We start from the raw sequence: 13,185 nt of genomic DNA, 5'->3' as shown, positions 1-13,185 counted from the left end.
AGACTCTTAAATACAGAGAACAAAGTGAGGGTTGATAGGGGTGGAGTAATCGGGGGATGGGCATATAAGAGGGCACTTGCTGGGAAGAGCACTGGGTGTCGTATGTAAGTGACGAATCACTGGGTTCTACTCCTGAAGCCAAGGCTACACTGTATGTTAACTAACTTGAGAATAAAAGTTTTTAAATAAATTTTAAAAAACATGAAAATATTACAGAACAATGTTGGGACAGAATGTACAAAAACATAAAACAAAAATCAAACAAAACAAAACAAAAAAAGACTGCCCTTCAGGACTCTAGTTTGTCAAGATGCTTCTCAGACTGACCAAGACAGTTCTTGGCTAAAACTGTAGGTCTTGGGGTGCCTGGGTGGCTCAGTCGGTTACGTATCTGACTCTTGCTTTCAGCTCCGGTCATGATCGCAGGGTCATGACATCCAGCCCCGTGTCAGACTCTGAGCTGAGCGTGGAGCGTGCTTGGGTTCTCTCTCCCTCCGCCACTCTCCCAATCAGGCTCGCTCACTCTCTCAAAAAAATCTACATCTATATCTATGTATAGATATAGATATTTCCTCTTTTATACAACCCCAAACATTAACCTGTGGCTTGACTTAAAAAAACAAAACAAAACAGGATCTTTGAACACATCTGTGCCACTTGCTGGTAGAAGCAGCCTAGCTCAGAAATCACTGGCGCCAGCTTTCGTGTCCGCCTTCCAGAGTTTAGATTCTGGACCCACCACCAAGGGGTGTAGGCTTTAAATGGGAACATCTGGCTCATTAACCAGGAATGAGGGATAGAGTCCCAAGTACTTTGTGTTGTAATTGTTTCCCAGTAATTCTTTCTCTCTTTGATCATCACACTCTTGGCAGCATTAAGACCGAGATTACCTTTGTCATTTCATCCACTTTTTTTTTGAGAGAGAGAGAGAAAGAGAGTGCATGCAAGCAGGGGAGGGGCAAGAGAGAATATTGTTTGTTTATTTTTTAATTTTAGAGTAAGAGAAAGAGCACGAGCAGGGGAGAGTGTCAGAGGGAGAAAGAGAGAATCTTAAATAGGATCCACACCCAGCGCAGAGCCCAATGCATGGCTGGGGCTCAATCTCACCACCGTGAGACCATGACCTGAGCCCAAATCAAGAGTCAGACGCTTAACAGACTGAGCCATGCGTGTGCCCCTCATCCCTTTTTGAAGCAAGTCTGTTGGCCAATGTGGGCATCGTAGAAAGGAAATCTAGTATACTGAGGTGTACAACAATATTCTGAAAAATTACTCACTATTAAAAATGGCGTAATTATCATTACCTGAAGCTTGTAAAGTTGGCCTTTCATTTGGTACGATTTCTCATTTGTGTTGTGTTTCACTGCTCCCGGGGTGGTCTGGCCGGGCTGCAGGATCGAGTATTACAGGAATGCAGCCCAAGTGCAAAGGCAGGGAAATGACACCCGAGAAGAATCCAGTGCAGGAGTCGAGGCTGCTGAGAGCAGAGAGCATGCACACCAGCCTTGAGGGGGTAGCGCTTCCTTACAGCAGAGGAGAGGGACTGAGATCCCGTCCCTGGCTGCCAGGCGGTCCCTGCCCTACAGCTGTGTGCCCCGCACTTCCTGTTACAGTGGAAGCTCCCTGACCCCTCCCTGTGGGGTCTCAAGTACAGCAAGCTGGGGGCAGCCTGAGGGCTGTGGACGCCTGCACTTGAGCAGAACACGAGTACATTCCCTCACGAGGAGGTGAGTGCAGCCCAGACTGTGAGCTCCATCTCTTGGTAAAGAAGCATTCCAGAACTGAGGCCCATTTTCATGTGGCCAAGCAGGGGCTGGGAAGACTGCCTGCACGAGGCTGCCTTTCCCAAAACATCTGTCCTAGAAGGTATGACACACTGCAACCCATGTAGATGAGCTCTTTGCTTTCTTTGTCCAGGTGAAGATGCCCGATGTGGAGTTTTTTGTTAATTTGGGAGACTGGCCTTTGGAAAAAAAGAAATCCAGCTCGCACATCCATCCAATCTTTTCCTGGTGTGGCTCCACGGATTCCAAGGATATCGTGATGCCTACCTACGACTTGACTGACTCTGTTCTAGAAACCATGGGCCGGTGAGAGAGACAGGTCCACAATGACCCAGAGCCTTGGTTTTCTTTCCTTGGTGAGTTCTTTCCCAACAGCTTTTGCGCTGTGATGGTGTGGGAGGAAAATGTGTTGGCTTTCTGTCTTCCAGAGTCAGTCTGGATATGATGTCTGTACAAGGTAACACGGGTCCCCCCTGGGAAAGCAAGAACTCCACCGCTGTCTGGAGAGGGCGAGACAGCCGCAAGGAGAGACTGGAACTGGTTAAGCTCAGCAGGAAACACCCAGAACTTATAGACGCTGCCTTCACCAACTTCTTCTTCTTTAAACATGATGAAAGCCTGTATGGTCCTATCGTGAAACACATTTCATTTTTTGATTTCTTCAAGGTAGGACACCAATTGTTCTAATCCTTTTTGTTTTTCGAAATGTCTCCATTTGGAGGAGGGAACCTGAGGCCTATAAACTGTAGAGAGTGAGAGAAATGAGCACAGAATTTAGTGAACATTGAGGCATGGGGCGCCCGGGACTGCTTTGGCAGCGTGGGGTGTACAAAGTTCCCAGACCTGACATTAAACATGCATCAAGGGAGGGGCGCCTGGGCGGCTTACTTGGTTAAGTGTCCAACTCTTGGTTTTGGCTCACGTTGTGATCTCATGGTTCATGAGTTCAAGCCCCAAATGGAGCTCTGTGCTGACAGTACAGAGCCTGCTTGGAATTCTCTCTCCCTTTCTCTCTCTGCCCCTCCCCTGGTCATCCTCTCTCTCTCTCTCTCTCTCTGTCACTGTCTCTCAAAATAAATACATAAATTTTAAAAATATAGGGTGATGGGCATGGAGGAGGGCACTTGATGGGAAGAGCACTGGGTGTTATATGGAAACCAACTTGACAATAAACTATAAAAGAAAAAATAATAATAAATACATAAATAATATATGCTTCAAGGAAGCTTGGGGTCCAGGTAGGGCTAGAACTGTTTTCCCCAACTGACCCTCAAGGTAAGCACATTTCAGCTTCTATCCTTTCTTCTTAATAAATATGTACGTGATTTTACAGATTCCCCCCAGAGCATCGTAACAGTTGAAAGAAGAGATAAAGCAAGTGTCTCGTATCAGACTTTCTGATGGGGGAGTGTCTTGAAACCCATCCAAGTGATCTGCCTGGGATTCTGGAGATTAGGGGGACCTTTTAGTGTCTAATGTGTGGATTTTTCCCACTTCCTGTGGAGGGATCCTTTTTCCAACTCCTTCTAGGCAGTGGGACACTGCCCTAATCTCTAAACCACTAAGTAGTGTTTGTTTGTTTTTTAAGTTTATTTATTTTGAGAAAGAGAGAGAGAGAGCAAGCCAGGTAGGGGCACAGAGGGAGAGAGAGGGAATCCCAAGCAGGCTCCGCACTGTCAGCACAGAGCCCGACACAGGGCTCGAAACCACAAACCACGAGATCATGACCTGAGCCAAGATCAAGAGTCAGACGCTCAACCGACTGAGCCACCCAGGCGCCCCTAATCCACTAAGTGGTTTTTGAAGACCCATGTCCTGGAATGAAAGGTGGTCAAAAGGTACTCACCTGTCCTCTGAACCTGGGAAAGTGAGTGATTCACAAGCTCTGTCTGCACCTGTGGCCAGGTTTCTTTCGATGGGTTCCATGGCTGCAGGAAGTCCTAAATAATGCCACAAGTTAGATTGTCAGCACTCCTACGAATGCAATTCACAAAGACTTTTGAAAGAAAGAGACATTACCAGCCATCCCTCTTTAGTGGGTGTTGCGCGATGCCTTTGCTTTATTCCTGCCTATTGTATCTGCTACTGCTAAAGACTAATTGGTTACCATGGCTCTAGGAATATTTTTATTCATAGACGCTCTTGCATCTATGCTTGTTGATTTTAAGACACGTGTGTATTCATCTGATGTTTAAAAGATATGGTTGGGGCACCACTGTTGTGGCTCAGTCAGTTAAGTGTCTGATTTCCGTTCAGGTCATGATCTCACGGTCATGGGATCAAGCCCTGCATAAGACTCCACACTGAGCATGGAGCCCACTTGGGATTCTGTGTCCCCCTCTCCCTCTCTCCCTCTCTCTGCCCCTCCCCGACCCTCTCTCTCTTAAAAAAAATGAAAAGGTATGGTTCATATGGCATAGGCTACCATCCTTAGGTGCTCATGTGTGACCAGTTAAGTATCAGAGGGATTACAAAGTCACGATAAGCCTATCTTTCCTAGGTTGTAGCCTTTGGACAGCAGTCTTTATATTTTATTTTCTGCTTTAATGTTAGACTTGTGGCCCCTTTGTGAAATGTGGGAGAGCATCACAATAAGCCTTGAGGTCTAGGCCAGGTGTTAATATGATAGCGCTCACTCCATGGCGAAGGCAGGGGGCAAAATCTGGCCAGCTTGTATCCGTCAATGATGAGGCTTTAAGTGTGGAAAGAGGAAGAGAATAAAGAGAGTGGAGAATGGAAATGTCATGGAGGTTTTTCTCCTGCTGTTTTGCAGCATAAGTACCAAATAAACGTCGACGGCACTGTCGCAGCGTATCGCCTGCCGTACCTCCTCGTTGGTGACAGCGTTGTGCTAAAGCAGGACTCCATCTACTATGAGCACTTTTACAATGAGCTGCAACCTTGGAAGCACTACATCCCAGTGAAAAGCAACCTGAGTGACCTCCTGGAAAAACTTAAGTGGGCAAAAGATCATGACGAAGAGGTAAGGTCAGTCTCCTCTACCCCACTATCACGGGCTCATAGTACATGGCTTGTGCCCAAAAAGCATTTGGGATGCTCGGCTATACACCCTTACCTGCCAGGGGGAAGCCACCTCCCCGGGGAAGCATGTCAGTACCCCTCAGGGCGAACACGGGCCTTGGGTCTTGGATGAACTGTGCGCTCTGCACTTGAAACAAAAAGCTAGACACTGGCCTTGAGCATGCTCTCTCTTTTTGGGGTGGCAGGTTGATCAGAGCCTCAGGCATTGCCTCACTTCTACTAACAGTATGAAAATTAAGATGTTCACACTGGTGGGAAGAAAAAAGTACCTGGTGTGGATTAAAATGCAGGATTGCATGAAGTCAACCTCAGGCAAATCGCTCAAAATTGTTAAGGCGGTGCCTTGCATTTGTCTTTCACTTACTTTACAAAGTCACTGCTACGTCATTTAATGTGTGCCTTCTCTCTGCAAGAGAGGCTGCATTCTAGAAGGTCCAATATGATTCCTCAAACTGTCACGTCTAAAAAAACCTCCCTTTAATTTGAGCGTACTCTGGTTAGATGCTCCCTTTACCATGCCAACACCACCCTCAAAGATATTTTTCTTGCCGTTGTCCCAAGATACAAGTACCCTGAAGATCAGTTAGCATATTGTCTACAAGGGAAAAAAACAAAACATGTTTCATTAAGGGACTTTGTTATCATTGTTCCCACAGGCAAAGAAGATAGCAAAAGCAGGACAGGAATTTGCAAGAAATAATCTCATGGGTGATGACATATTCTGTTATTATTTTAAACTTTTCCAGGTCAGTATTTTCTAAGAAAACAGACATACTATTTGCAGTTGGGTGTGTTAGGAGCAAATAACATTTCATCTAATCGTTTCTAAAAGTATATTAATATAAAGAGATACGTATACTTCTCTGTGGGCAAAAACCAGGGACCTACTTCAAATGGTAATGAAAATAGTATAAAAGCCAGCGTAAGCTAGAGAGGAATGCTGCAGCATCAGAGGGAAAGTATTTAGGTTAGTGCTCTGGTGTGTGGTTAAGAAATTGGCCTCTGATCCTGCCAAGTTACCGTACATGGATCTGTATTTTCTCTTTGTACAATCTTTTCTTAAAAAAATTTTTTAATGTTTATTTATTTTTGAGAGAAGAGATAGTGTGAGTGGGGCAGGGGCAGAGAGAGGGAGACACAGAATCAGAAGCAGCTCCAGGCTCAGAGCTGTCAGCACAGAGCCCGATGCGGGGCTTGAAGTCACGAATCGTGAGATCATGACGTGAGCCGCAGTTGGATGCTTAACAGCTTAACCAGCTGAGCCATCCAGGCGCCCCTCTGCTGACTGACCATCTCTTTGTCTAAACAGTGCACGGTATCTTCAGACCTCTACTGCTGACCCGTATGAGCCATGACTTCTCTTCGAAAGTTTTCATGGACCTAAGCATTTAGGGACTATAATCAAAGTATGCCTGACAGTTGAAAAGACTATTTTTAAAAACTGCAGTAGGAACAAGTAATTTCCTAATAGTGATACTACTAGATCTAAATAAAGACTTTTTTTTTAAATCTCAAAATTGCAGGTATTGAGGCCCAAATCTTAGACTCTGCTACTTAACAGTTGGTCTATTTCCGGTTGCACTGCCCCTCCCCCTTTCTTACCTTCCCAGGGGCTGGTAAAGGGATGGAGAGGGTGAAGTGTGTACCCTGCGGGTGCAGGAGTACTGTCTGAACTCCTAAGGGTCCACAGGGTTGTGTCACTCATTCGGATTACATTTCCTAGAGCATCACCACTGTGGCCCAGAGCCTAACATGGAGCAGGCAGATGATAGATGAGTTGGCGGCTGAGACTAGGCAAGCCATGGCGGAAATACGCTCTAGCCTCAAATCCCCAGCCTAGGGGTGACCGTGTGCACAATTATTTTCACTTCAAGGCAGAAGGTGGTAAAAACAACATGCTGCAAGTCATATAAATGAAGGATGGGGCACCTAGATGGCTCAGTAGTTAAGCCATTCGACTTTGGCTCATGTCATGATCTCACAGTTTGTGGGTTTGTGAGTTCAAGCCCTACGTGGGACTCTCTGCTGTCAGCGTAGAGCTGGCTTCGGATCCTCTGCCCCCAAATAAATAAATAAATACATTAAAACTAAATAAATGAAGGATAGAATAAGAAGAGGTGCATCAGCAATAGGCAGCCAGTGGCCAAAGGACAGCCACCTCTCAGAAACTCTGTTATTGGGAGCTAAAGGGGGGTACGAAAAATTTTGCTTCTCGCAACTTGACACGTATGAGTGAAAAGGACCATCTCCTAGCAAGTGCCAGTGTGTCTGATTTGGCGAATGTGCTCTTAGTTACAAAATGAACACTTTTGAACTGTTGCTCCCACAGGAATATGCCAGTTTGCAAGTGAGCGAGCCCCAAATCCGAGAGGGCATGAAACGGGTGGAAGCAGAGACTGAAGACGACCTCTTTCCTTGCACATGCCATAGGACACAGGTAACCAGACGTGGCGTGCTCAGAGCAAGAGCGAGGCCCGTTCCACGTCCTCATCCATTCCTGTCGTCATTCAGTCGGGCACCCGGTATCTGAGCTTCTCCGGGGGCCTCTGTGCACTTGAGTCTAGTGGAGGGGCCAGTGCCATGGGAACAACATGGCCAGAGAAAGGGCACTTAGATGCAGATGAGGAGAAGGCCAGGGGCCCCTGGCGAAGCGGAGGAGAGCCTTCTTATTAATGTGAGAATTCACATCCCATGACCTTTGATGTTTATAATTTGGAAAGTATTTTCACATGCATCATGGGAGATGCGTTTGGCAAAGTTCATTATCTCCGTTTAGAGATGAAAAAAAAAATTTTTTAATGTTTTATTTATTTCTAAAAGAGAGAGAGAGAGACAGCGTGAGCAGGGGAGGGTCAGAGAGAGAGGGAGACACAGAATCTAAAGCAGGCTCCAGGCTCTGAGCTGTCAGCACAGAGCCCGATGCAGGCCTCGAACCCACGAACCATGAGATCATGAAGTCGAATGCTTAACCGACAGAGCCAGCCAGACGCCCCTAGGCATGAAAAAATTTATAGCCATGACTTACCAGATTATTCATTTAAGAGCAGTCTCTGTTGATACCACCAATGTATACTGATTTCATTAATAAAAGGCAGATTCCATAGACTTGTCAGGCTAAAAGGAGCTTTCAGGAGGCCGCCTGGCTGGCTCAGTCAGTGTAGTGTGCGACTCTTCTTGGGGTTGTGAGTTTGAGGCCCATGTTGGGCATAGAGCCTACTAAATTTTTTTTTTTACATTAAAAAAAAATGGACCTTTGGGGTCACCCAGGAAATGCCTTCATTATATGGCTAGAAAAACAGAGCCTCAGGAAGAATTCAGCTCATAACCACCCAGCTGGATTATAGCAATGCTAGGACCAAAAACTAGTCTCCATCACCAGATTGTGTGACTGGCTGTGGATAAAGACACGATGTGGCAGGGAGGGTTGTTTTGATTGTAATTGCTTTTTGTTTGAATGAATATATACTGTATAGGGGCACCTGGGTGGCTCAGTCGGTTAAGCGTCCGACTTCAGCTCAGGTCATGATCTCACAGTTCATGAGTTCGAGCCCCGTGTCAGGCTGTGTGCTGACAGCTCAGAGCCTGGAGCCTGCTTCGGATTCTGTGTCTCCCCCTCTCTCTGCCCCTCCCACGATCATGCTCTATTCTCTCTGTCCTTCGATGATAAATAAACATTAAAAAAATTAAAAACAAGAATATATACTATATAAAAATTGTAGTATATGTCACACATATATACCTATGTAGACATATATATTAAATATATATACATATATAATACATTGGCTTGACATTATCTTAAGCAACGTCATCATATCTCTGAAAGGACAAACTCAAAACTGGTGTTGTGATCAAAGATGAGAAGGCAGATTTGGCAGTCATCATGCCTAACTCACAAGCGGGTTTGAAAGGAATAAAGCGACCACTATCGGCAGTGGTATGATAGAAACAGCTTATATATAAGTCTGTTACATATTAGGAATTTTGCATAACTGGTTACTTTCTGGTAATTTGGAATCTGCCTGGTGGAAGAGTCACCATGACAACAGCAGGTGCTACAGATCAGTTTTGGTTATTTTGTTTTTTGGGGTTTTTTGTTTTTGTTTTTGTTTTTGTTTACTTTTTGGTTTTTTCTTTTTTGGAGTAGGGACTTGCCACTAACCCCCACCCCCACCCAGTAATGGTACTTCTTCAGTGTAAACCCTTATCAGTGCTGGAAGTTCATAAAATTAGTTAAAGCCATTGACCAAAAAAAAAAAAATTGCCAGAACTGGGGGCACCTGCCTGACTCCGTCGGTAGAGCATGTGACTTGATCTCAGGGTCATGAGTTTGAGCCCCATGTTGGGTTGTAGAGATGACTTAAAAATAAAATCTTTAAAGGGGCACCTAGTTAGCTCAGTCAGTAGAGCAAGCAATTCTTGACCTTAAGTTTGACCCCACAATGGGTGTAGAGATTACTTTTTTTTTTTTAATATTTTTATTTATTTCTAAGAGAGAGAGAGAGAGAGACAGCGTGAGCAGGGTAGGGTCAGAGAGAGAGGGGGATACAGAATCTGAAGCAGGCTCCAGGCTCTGAGCTGGCAGTCAGCACAGGTCCCGACGCGGGACTCGAACCCACGAACCACGAGATCATGACCTAAGCGAAAGTCGGACGCTCAACCAACTAAGCCACTCAGGCGCCCCTAGAGATTACTTTTTTTAAAAAAATCCTTAAAAACTAAAACATCTTAAAATTTTTCCAGAATTGAAATGTACCCCCTCATGAAATTTGTGATTCGGTGTTGCAACACTTTTGTTGGCTCCAAATGAAACTGGGCACGTTCTTTTCTTCGGTCCTCTTTTTTATTTTTTATCTTTGTCTAAGTGATGTTGAGGAGTGCCAAATCAGTACCTTCCACTGACTTGTGGATTTAGGGGCTTTGTGAATTTCCTCCTCGTCTGCTCAAGCCCTTCCCTGATACGATGCATAACACAGAGCCCTTTACAGTAATGCAAACACTTACATGTTTGTGGTCCCCATCAGCAGTCCGATAAAACACAATGTGACTTTCCCCAGGGGTGGTTCCAAGGATAGTCCGAGGTCCTACAAACCTCCAGCACCCGCTTGTCTTTTTCTCTGCTTCCAATTTTAGGGGAAGGTAATTAATAGACTAACATAAGTTATCTTGACTCATATAAGACTTTGTGATGGCACTAAATATGTTGCTTCTTAATTGCAGACCAAAGATGAACTCTGATATGCAAAATACCTTCCTTCAAATAATGGTGCTCTGAAGACTCTTTTTAACTGAAATAGAAGAGTGTTTTTTTAAATATTAATTCTGTGGACTACATAAAATCTGCTATGTGATTGTCTGGATTATGAACATATGTTTCTTCTTATTATGCAGTATTCCCTTGGCCATCCTCTAAAGCACAGTTTTAGAATTTTATAATAAAACCACTTGTATTTTAAAGACCTGTGTTGTTCTAATTATTAGCTGTGTTTGGACCATGGGGCGGTACACAGAGGGAGTCTGGGCCCTGGCCTCAGTGTTGAGCATCATGGCAGCCACCAACTACATGCACATGTGGTTTATATGACAAAGCAGTGACCTGCTGTCTTCATGGCTTATTTTGGACATTTAGCCTCTCGTGGCCAAATATAAATCCAACAAATACACCTTATAAGGCCTGCATCTGTAATCCAGTTTCTCACCAATATGCATCTTCTAGTCCTGCAAAACCAGCCCTTCACTGCTGTGTCAGTTACTGTTTCTTACCTTCCTTGGTTATGCCTTCTCTTGGACTGGAGTGCCATGACTCTCTTCTGGCTCAGTTCCCCTCCGGTGCACATCTCAGTAATCACTCCTCCAAATCTCCCCATCTGCATACTTGAATCACTGCAGTTACCCGACTGTGTTAGTGATCTCATCATTACCAGATTTTAAGCAACTTGACTACAGACAGCATGATCTTCTATGTCCTCCACTAGGGTGCCCACAACTAGAAAAGCTCAATGAATATCTAATTGGTGAACACTGAAAACTCACTTTGAAACGAGATTAAGAGAATTAAAAAGGGGCTAGAAAACCTCACACTGAACTATAATACAATGTCCTACAAAATCCTTTACCTAATGGTTTCCCTCCTGTCTATCTTCCAGTTAAATAATCTATTGTATTTTTTTTTACATTGTGGAATGTATCCTATATACAGAAGATTATAAAACATGTATCTGCATCTTGAAAATAGTTATAAGGAAACACCCATGTATTGACAAAGATTCTTTGCTTGACCAAGCTTTAGTACAGTTTCTGAACCTTCAGGGGCCATCTGGGCACTTCCTTATAAAATCTGGTTTTGGCAAAAACTGCTAGATCTGTTTAGGAAGAATCCTCATCCTCTATCTGATCACTCATGTTATTTATTTGGGTTCCTGGTCCTCTCCCATCCCCAAGGTGATTGATCGGCTTGGCCTGTCCTTAGCAAGGACCCTGTTGGGTCAGATTTGCCAGAATCTCTCCCTGACCCTGATGTTTCCTTGTAGTAATTTTCTATCCACTGACTCCTTGGCTGTAAATTTCCCCTTCAACGCACTGTATTTGGAATTGAGGTGTTTCTATACTGAGATCTCTTCCCCTATTACAATAGTCTTGAGTAACATCTTTTTTATTTTATTTTTTTTTACCACTTTACTGTCTAGTTCTGATTTTGCTTTAATATTTCTGAACTCAAGTTCAGAAATGGAACACTGCTGTTCCTTAGAGTTTCCCTCTGTCTCTCACCCTATTATCTCCCACTCACCTGCTCCCCTGTGGCCACTATTGTGATGGTTGTGATCATCTTTTCCTTGTACAAAAATCCTTGGATCGGGAGCCGAATTTGTTCCAGAATCCAAATAAGTGGATTCTGTAATCCAAAGCACTTGTACGTCTAAGTGAATTTCAAGAACCATTGGCTCAGTTATGATCATGTGATGTTTGGGCTTCACAGATCACTCATATTGCAAGACATTCCTTGTGAATCAAGTTAAAATTTATTAGAAGTGTTTGCTCGTCTTGCAGAACACTCACAGAACAAGTTATTCGCAATCCAAGGTTTTACTGTACTTACTTACAGTTTTACCACCTACATATACCTCCCTAAGCAATGTAGTTGAATGTTGCATTTTTTAAAATTTGATCTAAATGGAATCATACTGAACATAATGTTGTCATTACTTGCCTGTTGAAGCACGTTCATTTATGTATGTAGGCAGTGTTTCATTCTATGAATAGGATCCCTCTTTGATCCATTCTATTGTACATGGACATTTGGGTTGTTTCCATTTTTTGACAATTCTAACCAAAGCAATGGGACGCCTGGGTGGCTCAGTCGGTTGAGCGTCCGACTTCGGCCCAGGTCATGATCTCATGGTTTGTGGGTTCAAGCCCCACATCGGGCTCTGTGCTGACAGCTAGCTCGGAGCCTGGAGCCTGCTTCAGATGCTGTGTCTCCCTCTCTCTCTGTCCCTCTCCTGCTCATGCTGTCTCTCTCTATCTCTCTCTCAGAAATAAATAAAACATTTAAAAAATGTTAAATTCTAATCAAAGCTACTATGGGCATTCTTATTCATGTCTCCTGGCTACATTTGCTTTGGAATAAAATTCCTGGGTTATAGAGTATGTACATCTGCAATTTTACTAGATAATGTCAAACAACTTTCCAACTTGATTGTCCCAATTTACATTCTGCAGCAGAGTACAGGATTTCCAGTTGCTGGACTTCCTTGCTAACACTTGCTATTATCAGTCTTGGAAATTGTTTGCTAATCTGGGGTAAAATGGTAACTTGCTATGTTTTAATTTTCATGTCTCTAATTACTAATGAGACTGACCATCTTTTCATGTGGTCATAAGCCGTTTGTGATGTGTTTCCTACTTTTTTATTTGCTTGTTTATTTACTTACTTTAGTTCATTTCCCTCCTAAGTTGTTTGACTTCCTGGTAGATTCACAGAAGTATATTTTAGAGCAAGTACTTTGCTGATGGACTTCACTGCATACCTCCTACTTTATGGCATGTTTTAGGTTCTTATTGCAGCTTTTTTTTAATATTTATTTTTGAAAGAGATAGAAAGCACGAGCGGGGAAGGCACAGAAAGAGAGAGAGAAGGGAGGACACACAGATTTCGAAGGAGGCTCCAGGCTCTGAGCTATCCACAAGAGACTGATGCAGGGCTTGAACTCACAAATGGGGAGATCATGACCTGAACTGAAGTCAGACGCTTAACTGACTGAACTACCCAGGCACCCCTGCAGCATTTTTTAATGTTCAAAATACGGTGACTTTTTTCTTTCTTTTTTTTTTTTTTTTTTTTTTTTAAATTTTTTTTTTT

General features: G+C 43.7%; 1 protein-coding gene across 2 annotated transcripts in view; it reads left to right on the top strand.

Moving 5' to 3' along the window:
- The window catches only part of POGLUT2 (protein O-glucosyltransferase 2), a 16,739-nt gene extending 6,456 nt beyond the window's left edge, over positions 1-10,283 (top strand). The window contains exons 5-10 of one of the 2 annotated variants that reach the window (XM_077753897.1): positions 1,918-2,090; positions 2,213-2,450; positions 4,558-4,767; positions 5,483-5,572; positions 7,156-7,263; positions 10,047-10,283. In XM_077753897.1, coding sequence (XP_077610023.1) covers positions 1,918-2,090; positions 2,213-2,450; positions 4,558-4,767; positions 5,483-5,572; positions 7,156-7,263; positions 10,047-10,064 — 837 coding nt within the window. In that variant the 3' untranslated portion in view covers positions 10,065-10,283. The remainder of the gene's footprint in view (positions 1-1,917; positions 2,091-2,212; positions 2,451-4,557; positions 4,768-5,482; positions 5,573-7,155; positions 7,264-10,046) is intronic. The other variant, XM_077753898.1, reaches the window with a different exon arrangement.
- The last annotated feature ends 2,902 nt before the right edge of the window (positions 10,284-13,185 follow it).

Source organism: Crocuta crocuta, unplaced genomic scaffold (genome assembly GCF_008692635.1).
Source record: "Crocuta crocuta isolate KB4526 unplaced genomic scaffold, BGI_CrCroc_1.0 scaffold31, whole genome shotgun sequence".
Taxonomy (NCBI): domain Eukaryota; kingdom Metazoa; phylum Chordata; class Mammalia; order Carnivora; family Hyaenidae; genus Crocuta; species Crocuta crocuta.
The sequence above is the reverse complement of the archived record's forward strand: the minus strand, read 5'-3'. Positions and strand labels throughout refer to the sequence as shown.